The sequence below is a fragment of the Pseudonaja textilis genome, chromosome 1, assembly GCF_049901715.1.
Source record: "Pseudonaja textilis isolate UNSWEBS1 chromosome 1, rPseTex1.2, whole genome shotgun sequence".
Classification (NCBI taxonomy): Eukaryota; Metazoa; Chordata; class Lepidosauria; order Squamata; family Elapidae; genus Pseudonaja; species Pseudonaja textilis.
This window is the reverse complement of record NC_141990.1, coordinates 48,286,101-48,308,169: the sequence shown is the minus strand read 5'-3', so window position 1 is coordinate 48,308,169 and position 22,069 is coordinate 48,286,101. Positions and strand designations below refer to the sequence as shown.

Below are 22,069 nucleotides of genomic sequence, written 5' to 3'. Positions count from 1 at the left end.
GCAGTAGTTGTCTTGAATTTAGATCTAGCTTGTTGGTGGCACTTAGCTGAATTTGGCTTATCTAACAAAAATAAAGTAGGATCAGATCTAATCTGTACTTGGATGGGAAGCCACTAGGGAATGTAGCTTGTAGCCTACATGGAAAGTCAAAACACATCCCAGAAGATGGCAGTAGTAAATCACTTATGTATGTTGCCAATCAATGTATCTCCTGGAGTCAACTCAATTTAAAGGAAGATTTTTGTAGGCCCCATGGGCAACTTTATAAGAGTGATGGTGTCTCTGGAATTGCTTTTAACACTAAATCATCTAATTTTTTCAGTAGTAATTTTATGACATTCATCTAATCTTTTCACTATGATTTTTTTTAAATCCTCACTGGTTCCCTTAATGTAAGAAGTTGTATGGGATATGCTCTGATTTCTCCCCTTGAGGCATGAAATATGCAGTAGTCCTCTTCATTAATTTATTTTCCCCAATTTACATAAAAATTGGGGCCTAGTTATCAACTTATTGTTTATTAACAATAGAGTTCCAGTTAGGGTTAGAGAGATCTAGGAACTGTTAATATGATATACTAAAACAGTATCATTCTTTACTTCCATAATTAAGACAGCACTTATCCTTTCATATCACATATCATGGCAATATCATATTTGTAAATAATCTCTTTACTCTTCCTGCATAAAACACATCTCAATTCCAAATTAGGTAATAATGTTATATTAGATTGAAACTATTATAAGGATTTCTTGAAAGTGAATTTGAACATAAGTTGGGTTTTCTAGTGGAAAAAAAAGATTAATAGAACATGGTAACTGAAAAAACAAAGTACCCAAAATTCTAATGAAAATTCTAAAATGGAAAATGAACAACATTTCTGAAAAGAGAAACTTGTAGCTAATCTTGCAGGGAGAACATGGGAATCTCAGGAGTCTTGATAAAAATAATTAGTGGAATTGGAGTCAAGCTTGGTTGTGAATTCCTGAAAGCATTGGCAAATATATAATGCTATATTGAGCAAAATTTAGTTGAGAGACTTCTAATATTTATATTATTAGTTGGGAAATATTTTATTCCTGTTTAGATCCTTTACATTGCATAGCCAAATATGGCTAACACAAATTGAGCTAGAACACATATTATCTGATGAACACCACAGACTTGTAGAATGTAGAATGTAATTGCTATGTGTGAACATTGGTTCAAGAGATTACTATCTTCATTGGGAAAAATGTGTTCATTGTTTTGCTTGTTCTGCAATAAAAAAAAACTGATTTAGAGAAAATCAGAAGTACCAAAAATATAGAAATAGATGGCTACAGAATGTAAGAGAAAGTGCAGATATTGCAGTTTCCATTGTTTTCCTGTTTACTAGGTCCTTTTAAAATTGTATATCAGACTGTGTTTTCTAAATTCTGAAATGACTTTAAAGGAGATTGCTATATTTTAAACTGCATTAAGTACTGTATTAAGAGTTAATGTGCCCTTTACCATGACTTCCCAGCAAAGTGCTAGAAAGTACCTACTGTCTTAGGTAATATATGGCTAAAATTCAGTTATTTTAAATTAAGTGTTTCCTGTGTGTACAACATTGAAAGATTATTCACAATTCCTTTCAATTCACCATGATCTGTTTCTTTGTTTTACTCTAGTTTGTTTGTTTTAACAAAATTGGCAGTACTTTCAGATTCTTGAGTAAGAACTAGACATATTCTAATGTTGCATCTTAATGCTTTCTGTACAAAGCACAGTACACGTTTCCATAAGGATCTCAATCCAGATTCACCCATAAAATGTGATTTTGCCTAAATTTTCTCAGCCAACTTGTTACTAATAATATTGTTGATGTTTGTTAATTGTACTTGTTTTAATATTTTGACTTTATGAATATTTTTATTGTATGCTGCATGGTCACATTTCAATGAGATGTGTAGCTATGTAAATGTAATAAATATTGTTTCATAGATTTTTAATGTTATCATCAAAAGACCAATAGATATACTGTATGTACAGAGATGACCACATCACACTAGTGCCAAACATTATTAATATTATATGTGAAATTCTTGGAATTAAAATATTTATTAATTTTACATGATTTTGAACTTTTGAGGCTTCTTTCTGTTTTCACACATGAATTTAATTTTTTCTAGTGGTTAATACAGTAAATACAAATTGTAGTTCTTTACTTGATTGTACTGAAACTGTTGGTAAAGTAGATTCCAAGCTAATTTGACAGAGACTTGTAGGATTATTGTTTTTAATAGGACTTTCTCTTCCATGCGTCAATTTATAGGTTCATCACAACAGAATTAGTTTCTTTATAAATGGTTTGGAAGATGATGATACAGCCTTTGATTCCAGAATTCTCACAGGGCTAATAGCAGATCCCTCTATTGATGGTGAATGGAGAATTGGGCAAAATTTAAATGGTGAGTGATTTTGATGGAAAGTCTTGAATGGATAGACTTATAATAATAACTAAAAAATAGATTGGATGGCAATGCAATATTCAACAGCATTATTATTATTATTATACTTCATCTCATAGTTAACCAGATATTTAGAGTAGATTTCACACTTTTATCCATCTATCGAGCCCTTCCCATAGACCTGGGATAGGCAGATGTGGATGTTTGATGGTATTAAAGATATTGTTGTAAAATGTTCCAGGTAGCTGCCTTTTATAATTGAGTGGTGGTAATTTTGTCAATGCCAATGGTGTTCAAATGGTGCCCCAAAGGTTTTGGGATTATATCCAAACAGCCTTTTACTATTGGGTCTGTCTTTTCCTTCTTGCAAAGCAAACTTGCCACAGTTGTTCTACTTCTATTTGCAGATTTTTGTCTTTTGTGATCCCCCCTGCATTGTTTCTCTTCTATTCTGCTATTTCCAGATACTGCAATGTCCACCATCCAGCTCTTTGTCTTTCTTATCAACATTTGCTAATTCTGGGTGTTCCAATATGTGGATGTTTATTGTCTGTTCAGATGCTAAAATCCCAGAGCACTTTAGCATTTTCATTTTGTATGACTTTTATCTATTTAGTGGTCCCAGTAGTTCTTCCAGATATTCCACACCCACCTTGGTAAGTAGAGTCTGCCAATGTCACTACTTGGATGAAGGCCATGATTTGGTTGTCTTTATTTTGATGGTCTTCCTATCCAGAGTGTGGACAATAGTGTGAAATTGCAGCTGCCAGTTCTTTAGCTGTTGTTGGCCTTCAAATACATCAAGAATGCAGCTTGGATAAAGTAGAAAAGAATAAAAAGAAACTGATATAAAATAATTTGTAATAACAGTTTTTCATTATTTCTTATTTCAGAACTTGATACTTTTTATCTTCTTTCATTCTTTGTCTTCTATTCTACTATATCTTAGTATTGCCATGTCAATTTTGTACACTTTCTTCTTTTGAATCACTGTTAAAAGCTGGTGTATGAGACAAGACTTTATTAATTTTAGTGTTTATTTTGGCTCACATTTTTTTCTGTAGATATTTATTTTATTTATTTATTTTATATTGCAGCCTATTCGCCCATGGTGACTCGAGGCAGCTTACACAATGTAAAACCATATTTAAAAGAAAAAATAAAAAAACAATAAAATAAACAAAAAGAATCAAATAAATTAGTAAAGTACAATAGAACAAAATTTGAGAAAACAAAAAACAACAGAAAAACCAAAAAAATATAGATATATTCTATAGTTGCTTTACTTATGCTTTAGTTATCTTTTCTAGCTCTGTTTCATAGAGGCTGGAACAGTAATTTAGAAGTGCTGTTATGAATAATCCTAAACAAATTACTATGTATGATCGTTTCCTAGTTTTGACTACCTGAGGGCTAGCTGATAATACCTTGGGAAAGAGGCAATCAGTCAGAACAATTCCGAACACCTCATCCTGTGCAAAACAATTGTTCAAATTGGACAAAAAATGATATGTTGGATGAAAAAAAGGAAAATTTTCACTCATACCAACTAGCAATATTGAGATTAAAAAATTAATTAGTCAAAAAAATTTCAAGTCACATTCATTGTAATCATAATCATGCATTTTACTCACTGCATATGTTACAAGTGTGGTGGTCTGACATTTGAAAATGAGACGCAGGGAAAACGTCTGAGCTTATGCCAGCCCCGAGTAGACCCAGGTACCAGCTTTTATTGAGAACAAAATGCACATACAGAAAACAAGTGACCTCAACAGGATGTTATTTCCACAGGATATATAGGAAGAGAATAAACAGGATGAGAATATACATCTGCGGAAATTCCCATGGGAATGGCTCAGCTATTCCCATGGGAATGGCTCAGCTATATACTATGACCTTTCACCGACATATCTGGTCCTCTAAGCTTCGCAGGTCCTAACAGGACAAAAACACCCATAGCAGGCGGAAATGCCCCCCCCACCAGAGGCATTTTTAGTCCCTAGATCTATGCAAAGCTATACAAGGACCCACAGAATAAAATATATTACCACATTCCCTCCTTTTTTATTTATTCAAAGATAGGGGGTGTTTTAGTGGCATAATACACAGTTCCTTTGCGACTTTCGCGACTTGGTCCCATACGTTGAAAAGCTGAGGTACACATTTGAAATAGATTAGGAATACATTGAATACAGCAACATAACATAATAAGTATAATAACAATTGTCACAACTAATTGAAGCAATGAACGTAACCATGAGCTGTCAGGAAGCCAATCCCATAGCAAAGCCCAAGGTGACTTATCAAAGCCATCTTTTCCTGCTTCATGTTCAGCTATGCGGTCTTCCATATCGTGAACAGTTTTTGTAATGTTAGGCTCATAATTATGTATAAAAATACAACAATGTGAATGAATTAAAGCACAAACTCCTCCTTTAGCAGCTAATATTATGTCTAAAGCATAACGATTTTGTAAAGTAATTTGGCGAATTTCAGACACTTCTTCATTTAACATCTTAATGCTCTTAACAGTATTATTAAACATAGCAACAGTGAAATTATTTAAAATATGCAGATCCCGATAATTCATAGCCACTCCCAAAGGTGGTAATGCCGCCCTGGAAAGTTGAGTTAACCACCACCCTCCCGTGGTGAGACCCGAATCCACCTCCCTCCTGTTACGAATCCGGCCTTGGGCAGTTGGTCTAACTTATATATTACTGGGATGACATGCCCAATCGTACACACCCCAGACCAATCCTTTGGCCATTGTTGATAAGCAGTATCCCCACATAGCAGCCATAACCCATCCGGAAGAGGAAAGTATTTTAAATGCTTATGATAGATATTATTGGAGGCCTGACTTTCCCAACCCCACATTAGCCACATCCAAGTACAGAGAACATATGCCCGTGACCAATGTCAGGCCTCTTAGTGGTTGTCCGATTTACACAACAGTCACGGGAAACTTTCAAAGCCTTGGATAACGTAGAAGATGTCCGATTTATGCAGTTGCTCTTACTAGTAATGCTTTTTACACATTTCATACATCCTCCTTCCAAAGGAATCACCTTCTTACAGGGTGTAGTATTTCCCAGCAAAATAGATTGAGTCCCCACAGGGGGCGTAATAACAAACCGATGCTTTGGTAGTGAAAGTTACCTTTGTTGTGAATAATGTTTGATTCCACTTTTCGGGTCTGGACCCCAGTAAAGCCAATGTTTAAAATCATTATAATCAAAATTAGCACTGGTTCGCTCATTCAAAGGAACACCATGTAACAAAACTCCACCTTTCCCAGACCCAGGCACATGCATACAAAGCCAACAATTAGTTACATTTAAACCCTTAGCTGCCATCCGAATGTCCTTGATGTAGGAATTTTCTTTCCATAAATTATCACCAAGGTCTCTAGTTTTTGAGATAATAGCAGTTCTCCGCCTCCGTATTAGAGTCCGTGGAGGCATAAGACGAATGGAAAGAGAGTCTGTGTAAGGTAACTTAGGTAACTCCAATTGACATCTATATTGTCCATAGTCTGAAACAGAAACATTAAACAGGATCAGAGTTGTAGCACAGGCTGAAGATATAATATCCTTATCAGGTCCCGAGTAAAGAATGTCTTGACCCTTATGCCAGGACCAATATGCTGGAAAAGTCAAAGGATGCCGCTGTTTGCAGATTAATTTAGTCTGATTCCCCAAAGGAACCTGCTGCATACAAGTTGGCAATCTCAGATAAGCAGTCATCTTTTCCCAGCCTTCACAGCGCCACGCCTGGACTGCCGGCATCAAGAGAATCAGGAACCACGGAAACGCCATCCTGAGAATCAGGAACCTCCCTCACTGGCACCTGCGAAGACGCCTGAATGATCAGGCCGAATACATCGACCAGGAACCCAACGAATTTGACCAAGATGTTCTACTGCTGCATAACCACGTCCCCACGTAATCAGCTCAGCGGGAACCCATGCCGGATCCGGAAGGAATCGCACCAACACTCGAGGCCTCACTGCATCTGTAGAAGGAGAAGAAAAATGCCTGCTGGCCGCACTCGCAGGGGGGTTACCAGACAAATTTAAAAATTTTAAGTATACAAGGCTAGATTTAATTGATCTTGAATTGCCGGAAGCCCCAGGAGCTTCCCTCCTTTTTTATTTAATTTAGCTAACATGTTCTTGAGCGTGCCATTATAACGCTCCACAATAGCCTGTCCTGTGGAATTGTATGGAATTCCAAATTTATGTTCCACAGACCACTGTTTGCAAAACTGATCAAAGACTGTGCTCCGATAAGCTGCACCATTGTCTGTTTTTAAAGTTTGAGGCGTACCAGCAACTGAAAATGTCTTAATGCAATGATTGATGACATGTTTAACCGCTTCACCTCTTTGAGGAGTAGCCATTAGGAATCCTGAATAAGTATCCACAGTCACATGTATATACTTCCAAGGTGCAAATGATGGATACTGAGTAACATCCATTTGCCAAATCATTGAAGGTTTCAACCCCTGGGGTTGACTCCCATAGGAATAGCCGTGCCCTGTTTTGAACAAGTTGGACATTGCTGAATTATGGCAGCAGCTTCTGCAGCAGTAAGCTTGAATTGATGTGCCAATGCTTTAGCATTTTGATGAAAATAACTATGGCTGTCCCATGGCTGGACAGTGAGAACTGAAGTTACAGCACTGTCAGCTTTGGCATTGCCTTGTGATAAAATTCCAGGTAAATTACTATGGCTACGAATATGGGCAACAAAACACACATTCACACGCTGCTCCAAACATCCTTGCAACAACAAAAGCAAACGTAGAATATTAGGTGATATTCCAGGAGACAAATAAGAACCTGCTACAAAGGGTAACAAGTTATATACGTACAAAGAATCCACTATTAGATTAAAATCCTGATTTTGAAAATTTTGAAAAGCCAAAACCACAGCAGCAAGTTCTGCCTGCTGGGCAGACTTCTGCTCTGATGTCACTTTTGTATGCCAAATTCCAGATTTATCTTTCCAAACACAAGCACCAAAAACTTTCCCTCCATCAGTAAAGATTGTAGGGGCATCTGATATAGGCTGAGTCACAAAAAGATTTGCTAGATTAATTCTAACTGATTTATACAAAGATAACCTAGGATCGGCTGGAGGATGACAAGAAAACTTCCTGGCCAAGAATCTACCAAAACTTGCAAAAACTCACTATTGCAAATCATTTGTTCCCAGGTAGCTAAAGCAAAAGGAACATAACATGTTACTGGTTCCATACCAGCAATAGCCTTGCAGCGCTGACGAGCACGATTAAAAATATCAGCGAGCTGTTCTGTGATACAATTTATGGATTTCGATGGTGTATGAGACAAATGAATCCATTCCAGAATCCTTAAAGCTGTTTTTTCTTTTACCTGAACTATCAATGCAGTAGCTCTTCGTTCTGAGATTAAAATCACTGATAATGGACAATCTGGCAAACATCTATCTGTCCACCTACGACTCAAAGCTTGCTCAATCAATGACAAAATCCCCTTCTGTTCTTTATTCAGGGTTATTATGTCAGATGCTTGCTTAGCACTAGCCAAAGCTTGAAACAAAGGACTTAATTGAAGAGTAGTTAAACCCAAATACGGCCTGATCCAATTTATATGACCCAAAAATTGTTGTAAACCTACCAAAGTTAAAGGATCAGGAAGAATAAATTCCAATTTCAGAGGTGTAATGTGACTCAAGAATAATTTATGACCTAGATAGGCAAAAGGATATTCCTTTTGCAATTTCTCAGGCTGACTATCAGCCCTTTCTCCTTCAGTATAGCAGTTAAAAGAATGACAGCAGAATCCATTGCAGCATCAGAAATATTAGCAGCTATTAAAATATCATCCATGTAATGATAAACCTTCCAATCGGGAATTTATTCCGGAAAGGTTGCAAAGCCCAATCTACAAACATTTGACACATGGTAGGACTATTTAACATTCCCTGTGGAAGGACAGTCCATGCATATCGCTTAGTGGGCTGCCCCTGATTTATACTCAAAATAGTAAAAGCAAACAAATCTACATCTTCAGGGTGCAGAGGAATGGAGAAGAAAGCATCTTGCAAATCTAACACTCTTATATTCCATCCATCAGGTATTAAATTAGGATTAGGTGTCCCACACTGCAGTGGGCCCATAGGCTTTAAAATTGAATTTATGCTTCTCAAATCATGTAAAAATCTGAATTTCCCAGATTTCTTCTTGATAACAAAGACTGGAGAATTATAAGGACTAGTGGTAGGCACTATATGTCCCTTTTCCAATTGTTGTTGAACCAATTCATGTAAATGGACTAATTTCTCACTAGTCAAAGGCCATTGATCTATCCACACTGGCTCTTGCTGGAGTAACTGTAATTTTAATAACTCCACAGGTGGGTGTTCAGTCATCATGAATGACAACTGTTGTATCAAACTGTTGCATCAAATCCCTGCCCCACAAGTTAATGTGAAGGCGCAAAACAATCGGTTGGAAATGTGCAATAGCACTTCCCTGCTTTGTTTTGGCAGAAAGAATCCTCCTACTAACCCGTGCGTCTTGAAGTCCTCCGACTCCTCGAACAGACGGTGTAGGATCTGTCGGCCACTCCCTAGGCCATTCACTTTCGCTAATCACCGAAACATCTGCTCCAGTGTCCAGCAATCCAATAAACTGTCTGCCTTCAACCAAAAGAGTTAATTTTGGTTTCTGATCAGCCTTGACATTTTGCATGATGGAAAACACACTAGACTCACTAAACATATCTGTAGATCCAAATCCACCCTGGCGAATTCTATCTGATTCCCCCAAAGACAGATATGGTAAAACTAAAAGCTGTGCAAAACAATCCCCTTTTTCAAAGATTGAGGAACAGGTGAATGAACTTGAATTTTGATCTGACCCTCATAATCTGAATCAATGACCCCAGGAACCACAAACAATTTACGCTTATGAGCCGATGATCTAGGAAGAAGAAGACCCACAGAAGCCGGAGGCAACGGTCCATAGAAACCGTTGACCCTAAACAAACTACATGTGGATATCCCAATTCCAAATCCTCAGCTAATGGAAGATCAATTCCTGCTGAACCTTTTGTAGCTGGTGACCATATTTGATTCCTATCTCTCTCTGGTGGCTCCAACCCTTCGGACATTACTTCACTCTTTAGAGTAGGGAGAATGCCCTGATCCCCGCTTCCTAGTTTTTTCCTTCAGAATGAAGTCTGCACTGATTTGCCCAATGGTATCCTTTCTTACATTTCGGGCACACTGATTTAGGACGAACACCCTGTCCTAATAATCTCCTTTTTGCTGACTCTGACCCCCTCCAGGAGCCCGACATTGCGCTTTAAAATGTCCAGGCTTCCCACAATTGAAACAAGTTCCTTTTTAGCATTTCCTGCCTGCAGAGCCAGAGCTAAAGTTTCCATGTTAAAAGTCTGACTCCCCACATTTCTACATGCGTTTATCAAATCTGCGATCTCTCGCTCTCCGCTCGCGATAAGCGGATTCAGGATCTTTTACAGTCTGCGTTTGCCTGTTCTACTGCTAATTTCAAAAGCAATTCATTTCGGGCAAATTGATTGTCAATTTGCCTTTCAATAGCCAATTTCAATCTGCTAATGAAATTTTCATAGGGTTCATTGTTCCCTTGTTTGATGTTAGTAAAGGTCTTCTCACCACCTTCGCCGTCAGGGAGAACCCCAGGGCTTGTAAAATTAACTGTGGGAGAAGAACGAATCCCTCTTCTGGCATTCCATCTCGCTGTCGTTCCACTGTTGTAAAATCACCAGCTCCATAAAGCTGATCTGCAGTAACATTTGCTGTTCCCCTCTGAACTGCCAGCTGTCTCCATTTCTGATCTAACACCAAAAATTGAGCTGGGGTTAGAATCATATTTAACAGAGCTTTCCAGTCAGCTGGAATCATTTTATTTCCATAACCGACTGCTTCTAGCAATGCCTGAGCAAATGGCGATCTAACTCCATATTCTTTTACTGCTTGCTTAATTTCCTTTAAAACACTGAGAGGCAGAGGCTTCCATACTCTCTGTGGATTTAAAGCAGCATCTACACCAATTTCTATTGGATTAAGTTGAATCTCCACTCCAAATTCTACCAAATCATCTCCTGATAATTCCCCTCTATTTGTTGCTTCCTGAATAGCTGCAGTAACTGCATCTACTTGAACTCTTAAAGGCAAACTCTTCTCTTCTGACAAAGTATTTTCAGCGCCTGACAGTCCTCTGGATTTATCTGGAGGTGCTGTCGGTGGCAATATACGTACCGCATGGTAAGGCGGCAAACCTTCTTCAGGGGTGCTAGGAGCGGTTGTTCATGAGTAGCTAATGCATCCATAACCACCCTCCAGGTTAACAAAATTGAAGAAGGGGCACGAGGCTCCTCGTGCAAAAATTTCCCTATCTTTCTCCAGGACTCTACTTTAATACTACCTCCCTCTGGATAACACGGAATATGTTTCCAAACATACTGTAATAAGTCCTCAATTTCTTTCTTTCCTACTGCATGTCCTCTACTATGAACTCCAAACTTAAACCTATTCCCAGTGATTTCTCTCATTTCCCTAAGGTGCTTTGTCTGAGCTTTCGAGAAATCTCCCCCATACTCACGAAAAGAATCTATCTCCGTCCAGCGAAGAAGATGAGGGCCCAGTCGACGTCCACGACGATGAGTATAGGATGCGGGAAACGTATAGCTTTTCAAAGCTATCACGTCGGGTCACCACTTGTGGTGGTCTGACATTTGAAAATGAGACGCAGGGAAAACGTCTGAGCTTATGCCAGCCCGAGTAGACCCAGGTACCAGCTTTTATTGAGAACAAAATGCACATACAGAAAACAAGTGACCTCAACAGGATGTTATTTCCACAGGATATATAGGAAGAGAATAAACAGGATGAGAATATACATCTGCGGAAATTCCCATGGGAATGGCTCAGCTATTCCCATGGGAATGGCTCAGCTATATACTATGACCTTTCACCGACATATCTGGTCCTCTAAGCTTCGGAGGTCCTAACAGGACAAAAACACCCATAGCAGGCGGAAATGCCCCCCACCAGAGGCATTTTTAGTCCCTAGATCTATGCAAAGCTATACAAGGACCCACAGAATAAAATATATTACCACATACAAGTGCTCTGTTTATAATGTTACTTTAATATAACTATAATTGGTTAAACTACCCCCCCACCTTTTTTTTTTTTTGCATTTCTTGGCAAGGTTTTTCAGAAGCTGTTGGCCATTTCTTCCTTCCTAGGGCTGAGAGAGTGTGATTGGCTTAATTACCCAGCTGGCTTCATGTCCACATCAGGGCTAGAATTCACAGTCTCCTGGTTTCTAGGCTGATGCCTTAACCACTACATCAAATTGGCCCTCATTTTTCCCATTAGTAGCCATCAATAGCATGGTAATATTAGCTCAGTACTTACTCCACCAGGAGAAAGTAGAGCTTGCTCAAGACTATCAAGAATCTATTTGAAGAGCTGCTTGGATGTCTGACTTAAGGACAAGAGTGAATAAAACAATCATGCCTTCTTTCTATGGATAAAGATTTCATTGTTTGAAAGCCAAAACTGAATTATTTTTGAATTCTAATGTGCTCTTTACATGTGATCAGGTTAGAATTACAAGTTTTTAGAAGATAAATATTAGATTATGGAAACAAAATCTTGTCTTGGTGACACAGTGGTTAAAATGCAGTATTGCAGGCTAACTCTGTCCACAGCCAGAATTCAATCCTGACCTGCTCAAGGTTGACTCATCCATCCTTCTGAGATTGGGAAAATGAGGACCCAGATTGTTGGAGACAATGCTGATGTTGTAAACCACTTAAAGAGGGCTGTGAAGCACTGTGAAGCAGAATATAAATCTAAGCGCTATTGCTATTGTCACATATGTGATTTTACTGATTTTGGCCATCTAAGACCTAGACCCTTATTCATCTTCTCCCTCAAGTGTTTGGAACATAAACTGTTTTTTTCTGTTTCTGCAATAAGAAATGTAAGTTCCTTTGTCAGTTAAAAACACAATATTAAAACTTTTGGGAAAGTTTCATTTAGTAAGCTAAGGAAAAGGAGTAAAGGGGGAAAAAACATGTCTCGGAAATACCCATGTATTGAAGTAATCTGGAGTGAATATTTGGTGATGAGGAAATTGATCCCCCCTCCTGCCCCGCCATTTTCTGACCATAGCTGTCAATATAAGGTTTCAGTGATTTTGCAGCTCCCTGAAATTCTGTTTGGTGATGAATTGGTTCGGCAGATTTATTAAGGCTGAGTATCACTGATCCAGAACAAAGTGTAATTTGGAGCGGAGTCCTAAATATATCTGCATCTGACCTGAAGAAAGTTTGATTTATTCTCAAAAACCACTGAGCTCCTATATATCAAAACTTGAAAGTTTTCTCCTTTCAAAGTGCTTGTGTTTGGCACTGTTATTTTGAATATCAGATACAGACACACACTTATGCAAGGCAGAAAGAAATCTTTAAAAAATAAACCTTTAATCTTTACCACGTAAAGTGAGAGCTACAGTTGTCTCCAGTATATCTCTTCTCTAATTAGAGATGGCACATGGACTGGCTCATTACTTCTGTCTAATGAGCCAGTTTTTCTGCCACCTCTGTAATCAGATAAGGGATAGGTACAAAATGTTCCCATAAAGTTATTATAAATCATTTTAATCAAAAGAATTAAGTTACTGCCCTCCATAGTTTTGTCCGGAACCAAGATGGTTTCATTCAAAAAAGGTAATTGTGCAAGAGAGAGCTCTGTGTGCTGAATTTAAGATTTCCTCAAGCAGCACAGAGTTGTTTTCTGGTTGATGGAACCGGATTATTTATTTATAATGTATTTTTGCAGGTTCAGAGCAATTTGTTGGGAAGATGCAAGATTTCAGATTGTACCAAATGGCCCTTACAAACAGGTAGGGACTTTCTCAATTTTACAAAACTTAAAAATGCAATTATCAAGATAAAAATGATGTAACTATGATAATGTGGTTTCTTGGGCTTTTTAAAGTCATTGGATGTGTAACTGTACCTTCATGCAACCTGAATGCAAAGAAGGCTTTTAATTGGTTGCATGGATTCAAGCAGTTGTACTTTCAAGATATTAAGCAAGAAATTAAACAAATAAAAGCCCCTGTACACCAATCACATAATATCCATATGTTGTGAGAGTTTCCTAAAGCATAACTGATTTCTTTATGGCATCTTCCTAATTCTCATGTAAAACATTCACACTGAAACACTGTAAACACTCTCAACTGTTGTAGAACATGGAAAACCTATATTTGCCTTCAGAACTTGTGTTATAGTCGTTCCTTCCCTTTCAGTCAAAAATGCTACATTTTTAAGCAAAATAAATAGGTTAGATTAAATAGATATCTGCATGTATAGTAGACATACAAAGCATTTTCCATAATACTGTGGTGTGGAGCTTTGAAGATCATATAGCATAAAAATAATATATGTTTGAAGTGCCTTTGAAGGGTTATTTTGTGTGCCAATATTGTGGTATTGTATTATTAAAAATATTAATTTTTCAAAATCCAGCAATTAGTGATTCATTGCAACAAAAAATATCTCCTTTCCTATTTATAATCTTTTTAATTCACAAATTTGTTAGAACTGCCTATGTTAATATATTTTAGATACTGGTGATTTCAATTTGTCTATACTGCTCTTTAGATAATGAAACATGTCAAAAAAGTTTCATTAAAAGTGCATAAATAAACTAATAACTTAATAAGAAATAAATCTAAAATACAGTTGAGTGAATGAAAATAAATCCCAATTTATTTTTCAGGGAAAACCAAGAAATACAATAAAGGACAATTAAACTAAAGTTAAAATGATTAATAATGCTGAATTTTCAGGTAGTCCATGCTTAACGCCATTAAAGTAGCACTGAAAAATGAGATTTATGACCAGGGTCCAAAGTTCCAGCTGTCGTAGCACCTCTGCAGTTACACAATAGTAATCTGGATGCTTGGCAACTGTTTTATACTTATGACAGCTGTATAATCTTGCGGTGATCTTATTGCCATTTGCAATCTTCACTGTGGCTTCCCACAAGCAAAATCTGGCAGGGAAAGTCTTAAGTTGGTCCAGTAAGTCATTTGCACTTTCCCCTGCCTGCCAGCAGCCACTCCCCATCGGGATCACATCATGCCTTACAAGCTGCTTGGACATCTTCCCCTATTTGGCATCACCACACCTGTACCCTTTCACCTATGTGCTGGCCTGATTGTGAACTACTTGGGACTTGCTTGACCATCTACCTTCCTCACTTATTGATAATAATGGGGAGGGCCCACATTGCCATTGCTAAGAGTTGCAGTTATGTGACATTGAGTTTCACAATCACATTGCTTAACAAAGGAAATTCTGGTTCCCATTACTATCATTAACTGAGAATTACCTCTGCTTTTCAGCTAAAAGCAGCTCTTTAAAGCCTGTTTGAAAACAGTTAGAAAGGAGGTCAATCACCTTCCGTTAGAAAATCCTTCTGTAAAAATTGGGCCATAATTGAGAAGTCTGTGTTTTTTGTGCCTACCAGTCTGATGGTTTTTATCTGCAAGTCCTTGCATAGGACATTTGTGCATAATCTTGTACCTAGGCATTTAAAAACCACCCTTTCTCATTTCTTTGTGATGTGCCTTACTGATTTCTTATTTATTTCTATTATTTTAGAGACATTTTTGAAGTATGGTCTGGAAAAATTCCTCAACTTCATATTCAATCAGAATGTCGCTGTCCTGGAAGTCACCCAAGGGTACATCCTTTGGTTCAGAGGTATTGCATTCCTAATGGTGCAGATGACACAACGAATGACAGAGTGCTCAGACTAAACCCTGAAGCTCACCCTTTAAGCTATATCAATGATAATGATATTGGGACTACGTGGATTTCATCTATATTTAACACCACTGAACATCTACGTCATGGAGTAACCATCACCATTGACTTAGAAAATGGACAGTACCAGGTAAGTTTAAAGTTCTCTCCTTTCTTGTTTCCTGTTTTCATTAATTAACAGAAATTCAAGCATATTCCAAATGTAATAAGGATAAATAAGGATCAATATACGTGGGTTAATTATTTTGTTATCAGCTGGTTTCTCTTGAGGGGAGATAAACACGACAAGCAGTTTGGTGTAGTAATTAAAGTCACTGGGCTAGGAACCACACACCATGAGTTTTAATCTTGCTTTATGAACAAAGCCAAGTAGAGACTTGTGCCAGCCTAGGAAGAAAATACAAGTAGTACTTGACTTACAACCACAGTTGAGCCCAATTATTCTGATACTAAGTGAGACATTTGTCAAGTGAGTTTTTTCCCCTTTACTGCCTTTCTTGCCATAGATTTATTCATGTTAGGTAAATCTCTGCAGTTAGTAATATGGTTGTTAAGTGAATCTGGCTTCTCCATTGACTTCCCTTGGCAGAAGATCGCAAAAGGTGATCACATGACTCCAGAACCTGCAACCATCATAAACATGAACCAGATGCCAAGCATCTGAATTTTGTTCACATGACCATGGGGTCATGTGACTGCCATGGTTGTAAGTGTAAAAAACAGTCATAAGTCATTTTTTTCATTGCTGTTGTAACTTTGAATGGTCACTAAATGAACTGTTATAAGTTGAAACTGTTGTAGTGGCAAACAATTTTTGAAATATGTTAGCAAGAAAATTGTATGGACTTGTCTGCATAGTCACCAGGAGTCAAAGAGACAAAAAGTAAATATATACCTTTTTCATGTACTTTGTCTCCTATTCTTTAAATGTAATATTTCAGGAATTCATATGATTTTTAGATATTCTAAATTATTATTTTTTAACACTTTTAGCTTTTTGAAGATTTTCTGTGCATTCAGGAATTCCTATCTCACAATTCTGGGAAATTCTTATGTGCACACTTGGATTTCAAGGGATGCAACCTTGATGCTTGACATATGGCTATTAAGTGTTGCATAGCAGATTGGTACTGGTAAACAACCAATAATTCATGGAAGCCTGTCTAAAAGTTCATTAAAGTGGTATGATAAATATAAAGAATTCTGGTTTTTTCCAAACATAGCTTAGAAATCTTGTAATGATGGATAAGGTACAAAAATGTATATTGGATCCGTTGCATTTTAGAACAGCGAATAAGACAATGTTTTTTGCTTTGACAAAAAAATCTTTGTATGACCTCAAAATATCAGTGTGTCGTTCCAAAGTCTACAAGAGGCTTCTGTCCTGGATGAAGAAAAATCTGGTTTAGGGTACTTTGCTTTAGAAATAGGAACTGCTTTGTCAAAAAGTAGCATGCATTTTAGAATCTTGAATGTTTAGTTTTTGTTATGGGAATCCATTGGATTTTTTGCTTTGTAAAACAAGGCATACTAGATTGTGACTTGTAAAATATGAATACTTCTTCTATTTTAATAATAAGAAACCAATTATTATGGAAGAAGGGACACTGAGCACAGAGTAATAGCACAGGGCATGGGTGTCAAACTCGCCGTGTCATGTTATTGTCACATGATGTTTTGCAATATTTTTTCCCTTTGCGGAGCTGGGAGGGCATGGCCTACATGTGATGCATCCAGTATGCAGGCCACCAGTTTGACACCCCTAGCATAGGGTATAATAAATGCTCAAGAATATAAAGCATTAGAGTTCACTTATGATAATTGAACATATGAGTAGAATTATGTGGAGAAAGACAGGTGAGGAACCTCTTGCTTTAGTATTACTTTCATTTGTATCCTTTGTTGGTTGTTAACTTTAGGAAAGTTTTTCTATGATAGCCTATGATTTTTGCTTGTTTTATTAGAACTTTTGTAATCTTTTCTTTTCCAGAAGAGCTCCTTCTGGTTATAAAGTTGTTTAAGGAATACATTATGAATAACATAATGTTATTATATTTGATACATATGGTAACAACAAAAATATTTATAATGGTACTTTATTTCTATTTCCTATGGTCAAAGTTCTGATTTTCCCATTAATACATAGATTGTAGCATAGTTCAGTAAACAAAAACAGCTTATAAAATTATATATGTTCTTCTATTAGTGCAATTGTCACCTGAATCCAGGCTGTCTGAGTTGAATGCTGTGGAAATATATTTTTTCAGGATAGTAAAAGACATGTTGCTTTATGATTAGTGCTGCTGAATCTTTCTTTTACAAAACTGATGACATCATCCAAACTTAGGTGTGTGTGTGTGTGTGTGTGTGTGTGTGTCTGTCTGTCTGTCTGTCCCCGTCCAGAATGTTTTCTTGGTTTTCCAGACTCATTTATTTAAATGTTTGCATTGTCAGAAAGGTTAATCCCCCACCCCCTTCAAAAAAAGTTTGGAGTTCTGTTATTTGGATTTCTTTTTTTCTCTAAATGGAATAATGGAATGTTTTTTCATAATTTAATATATATTATTACATTTTGAACAGCTATTTTTTTTAAAGTCATATTTTTGTAATTATGACTTGAATCTTTGTTACTAAGATAAAAGAATATAAAAGTCAACATTTGCAGTAAGTGCAAATGTGAAGTTACTGTTAATGTTTGGAAAGAACAATAACTGATTAAAGAAATTTAAGAAAAAAGATACCAAGGAGAGCTAACCTTGGTAGGTGAGGTGTGTGGAAATCGAGCTCTGTGAGGAACATTTAATGGGTATGTTTAGTTCAGAGACAACATACCTGAGAGGAGAGAATTATAATCTTTAAATACCTGAAGGTATATCACACAGAAAAGGGACTGGCTTTATTTTCTGCTGGTCTGGGGACCAGGACCAGTAAATTAAAATTACAAGGAAGTAGCTTTAGGAGAGATGTCAGGAAGAATTGGCAGTGGAAACAGGCTGCCATGTGATGTGTTGACTTCTCTTTCGCATGAGGTCCTACAACACAGAGGAAAAGGTTAGATCAGATATACTTTTAGGAGATTTTACATTGAGCAGTGGGTTGGACCTTAAAGATTTCTTTAAATGTTCTGATTCTGCATAAGTCTTCCATATTAATTATCATTTTACTGTTCATTGCAGGTGTTTTATGTTATAATCCAGTTCTTCAGCCCTCAGCCTGAAGCAATCCGAATACAAAGAAAAAAGCACCCCTCCATTGGTTGGGAAGACTGGCAATATTTTGCAAGGGATTGTAGTGTGGTTGGAATGGAGAATAACGGATCACTGCAATATCCAGATTCTGTAAACTGTCTACAGGTGGCTAGGTATGAACAAGCTTATATTGAATTAAGTTACATCTCATATTTGCACAGACAACATAGTGCACTGGACACCAATAAGCAAGGAGGTGCTTTTCTTTTTCCCATATGGCTTCTTGTCCCACTTGGTTTCATTTTTTTTCACGTAGTATTTTTAGAACGTAAAAAAGATGAGAAGCCACAACGAAACTTGAAAGTCTATTCAGCTCCCAATAAACAAACAAACAAATAAATAAATGTGTGTGTGTTTTACAAAAAGTAGAATGGGAAAATTAAGCACATCTGAGAGACTGACTTTTATTTTTATTATTATTATTATTATTATTATTATTATTATTATTATTATTATTAGCAGGGAGAGAAACCTCAGCTGTTTTGTTAATTAAGTATTTCATTATTAGCCTTATACGGCTAGGATCTGGCTACTTACAGAACTGTCTTTGTCCCATTATATCAGGTAGGAAAGGTATATTGCAGGTCCTGTCAGTTAAACAATTCTGTCAAGGTCCAGAAACGAAGCCCCCTACCATTGAAATATTCTCCCCCCAGAGGCGGGCCTTCTGAAAAGGTGTGAAATCATGGCTCTTGCCTGGGGATCACAAAGAAGCAAGCCCATTCTTCATCTTTTAATTAACTGATAGCATTGTTTTTAATCATTCTTGCTTCTTTTTAAATCTTAACTTTGATATACTGTGTTTATATTTTAGTGTTTATTTTATAGCATCAAAAGTTCTTCTGTGAGAGAGATAGGTGATTCCAAAATAAATAAAAATATATAAATAAAATTATTGACTAGCCCTGCTATAGCAATTGTGTGAAATCTCCCACAAAATTGTTTTGAAGAAGTTTAGAAACCATATTTCTGAACCTCTTTTTTGACCAATACCTTACATAATTTTCTCTGCTGGACTAGAATATTTTGACTCTCATAGGAGCAGTGGCAGCAGCTCACAATTAAGTCCTCCTTCAGTGTGCTTATTTGCAAATTAGGTGCTAAAGTGTTTGAGTCATAAATTACTTTCAAGAATGCTTCCAAGGTTTGTATTGCCTGATCTTGGCAAAGAATGCAACTCTTGACCAGAGAAAATGAAAATTACAATTCTACTTTGGCCATAAAATTCCACCTTGATTAGGGTGAGACACAGGCACACAACTATCTTTTCGTAGCAAACTATTGAAAGCAGAGTGTTCTTCTTTCCAAATTCCAAACACATGCACCAATACACATACACACACACACAAACACACACACATGTAACATCAATTGTTTTCGCCATCCCTGCAAACTAGAAAAATTGCTTAAACAAGTAGGAGAGGGGAGAGAAAAAAAGAAGCAATACCTTTAGGCAAACTCTCCTATTCCTGTCCTGTTTATTTCACTTCTTCCCCTACAAGCAGAAAGAAATTACAGGAGAGTAAGTTGACAGACTGTAAAAAATACTCTGGCTATTTGCCTATTGCATTTGGGTCTGTTGTTTTTGATGCATTTTGTCATTGTGTGCTGCTTATTCTCATATAATCCCTTCCTCTCTGATCTCTCTGATCTGTAAGGAACTGAAGATGAGAAAAACATTAGGTCAGCCATAGGACAGTGCATGCTGACTCCAATGGTGATCACATGACTGAGGAACTGTAAAAGTTGTAAATGTGTGCCTTGAGTTATTTTTTCAGCACTATCGTAACTTCAAATGGTCATTGCACAAGGTAGTTAGTAAGCAAGGTCTATCTGTATTAATATGTAGGGTATTTTTCACCTGATTGTACCTGTTCATTTCTTAGTCCCACTCTTTGAATTTGATCTTCAGCATACTACCCAAAGTAGTAGTTTCCTACCTCAACTGAAACAGATCATTAAGATGATCTGATAACAACTTTTAAGTTTTCTGAAAGTATGCCTTTCATTAAAAAAATACTAAGGAGATGAATGAATATATAAGAGGTTTAATAGTGACTATTAATAATATTACAGAAATTATTATAAAGGCCAAATGGCACTTGCTGGATTCCAACAGATCAATACATATATTTTAGTAAATAAACTGAAAACTTGATTGTGAGAAGTCTTTAAAGGTGGATAGTTTTAGAGACCAGAAAAACTTACAAGATGGGGAAAAGGTATTTACTTACTTGGTACTTACTGTATTGTCAAAAAAAGTGAAGGTAGTGAAAGAGTGATTTTCACAAAAACTGCATAGTATTTGTCTTTCTTTAGCTTGGTAAGCGCATCTCTTCACCTTTGAGAATTGTGAATGATTAACATAGCCTAAAGAAACATCTCTGCAGCTACATACTGTTCTAGACAGTTGCTTTGCATAAGTAAATAATATAGCTTTTCTTTCTTGCTTTTTCCCCTTAAAGTCTGCTGTTAGCTATAACTCTCTAATTGCACAAACTCTTAGGACATTTTAGAAAACACTCAGCATCAGGAATGTGTAACACTTGTCTGAAAACCCATCAGGGGCCAATCCACCAGGTACAATTGCTGTTTGTTTGCCTCTCCCTTCCCATTCCTTTCAATACTGGCAGGTAGGCTATTAAAAGTGTCAGCATTTTCTCTGGACTTCCACACATCTTCATTACAATACAGGAGAAGAGTAAGAGGTTGCTGAAAGTGCATTCATATTCAGCAAAACATAGCTGGTTTTCATACTATTCAAAGGGATGGAAAGAAGCAAAAATTATAAGCATTAACTAGCTCAGCAAAAGGTAATATTTTGGGGTATAGTCAAAAGTATATTAAAAACAATCCAGCTTATGCAATAGTGCATCTTCAAAAAAGTGCAAGTGTTAATGTGTGAAATGGTGCTACAGTAGAAATGTTTTACAATGGAACAGTGCTTTCCTTCAATTACATGACATAAACAATACTACAAAGTGATACATGTAAAAGATGCTGCATAGGGAAATTACACCTAATTGGAAAAAAAAGACCCCCAAAACACATGTACATTTGAGAATTAGCTGGTAGGAAATGAGTTATCATTGTGATTTTAAAGCTAAAATTGACAGAATATCTGACTTGTTCTCCTAGATTTAAATACTTGCTGATCAGGGAAAAATATATATTAAAAAAAATGCTTTGCACATTTACCATATATTGCTATTTGGGTTTTAAATAAAATCTATGTTGTGTTTATCTGCAAACAAATTATAGTAGGGAACTATTCACTAAAGAATAGGAATGCACTTCAGTTTCCATCCATTTTCATATCTCCTAAGAAGAAAGTTATTTTAAGTCTAAGAAAGGTCTTCATATTTTATTGCAATAGATGGCAAAACGATTCCATATAGGACACACCCAAGAGGTCACCAAGAGCCAAAGTTGATTGTAGGGATTTACATCCTAATTGTGAATTAAATCACAAGAAACGGATCTGAATTATTTAT

At 36.7% G+C, this 22,069-nt stretch overlaps 1 protein-coding gene across 1 annotated transcript in view; it reads left to right on the top strand.

Annotated features, from left to right (window-relative positions):
* The window catches only part of USH2A (usherin), a 485,796-nt gene that overhangs the window by 40,693 nt on the left and 423,034 nt on the right, over positions 1 to 22,069 (top strand). The window contains exons 4-7 of the mRNA XM_087933437.1: positions 2,300 to 2,435; positions 13,328 to 13,391; positions 15,163 to 15,457; positions 18,504 to 18,688. Coding sequence (XP_087789563.1) covers positions 2,300 to 2,435; positions 13,328 to 13,391; positions 15,163 to 15,457; positions 18,504 to 18,688 — 680 coding nt within the window. The remainder of the gene's footprint in view (positions 1 to 2,299; positions 2,436 to 13,327; positions 13,392 to 15,162; positions 15,458 to 18,503; positions 18,689 to 22,069) is intronic.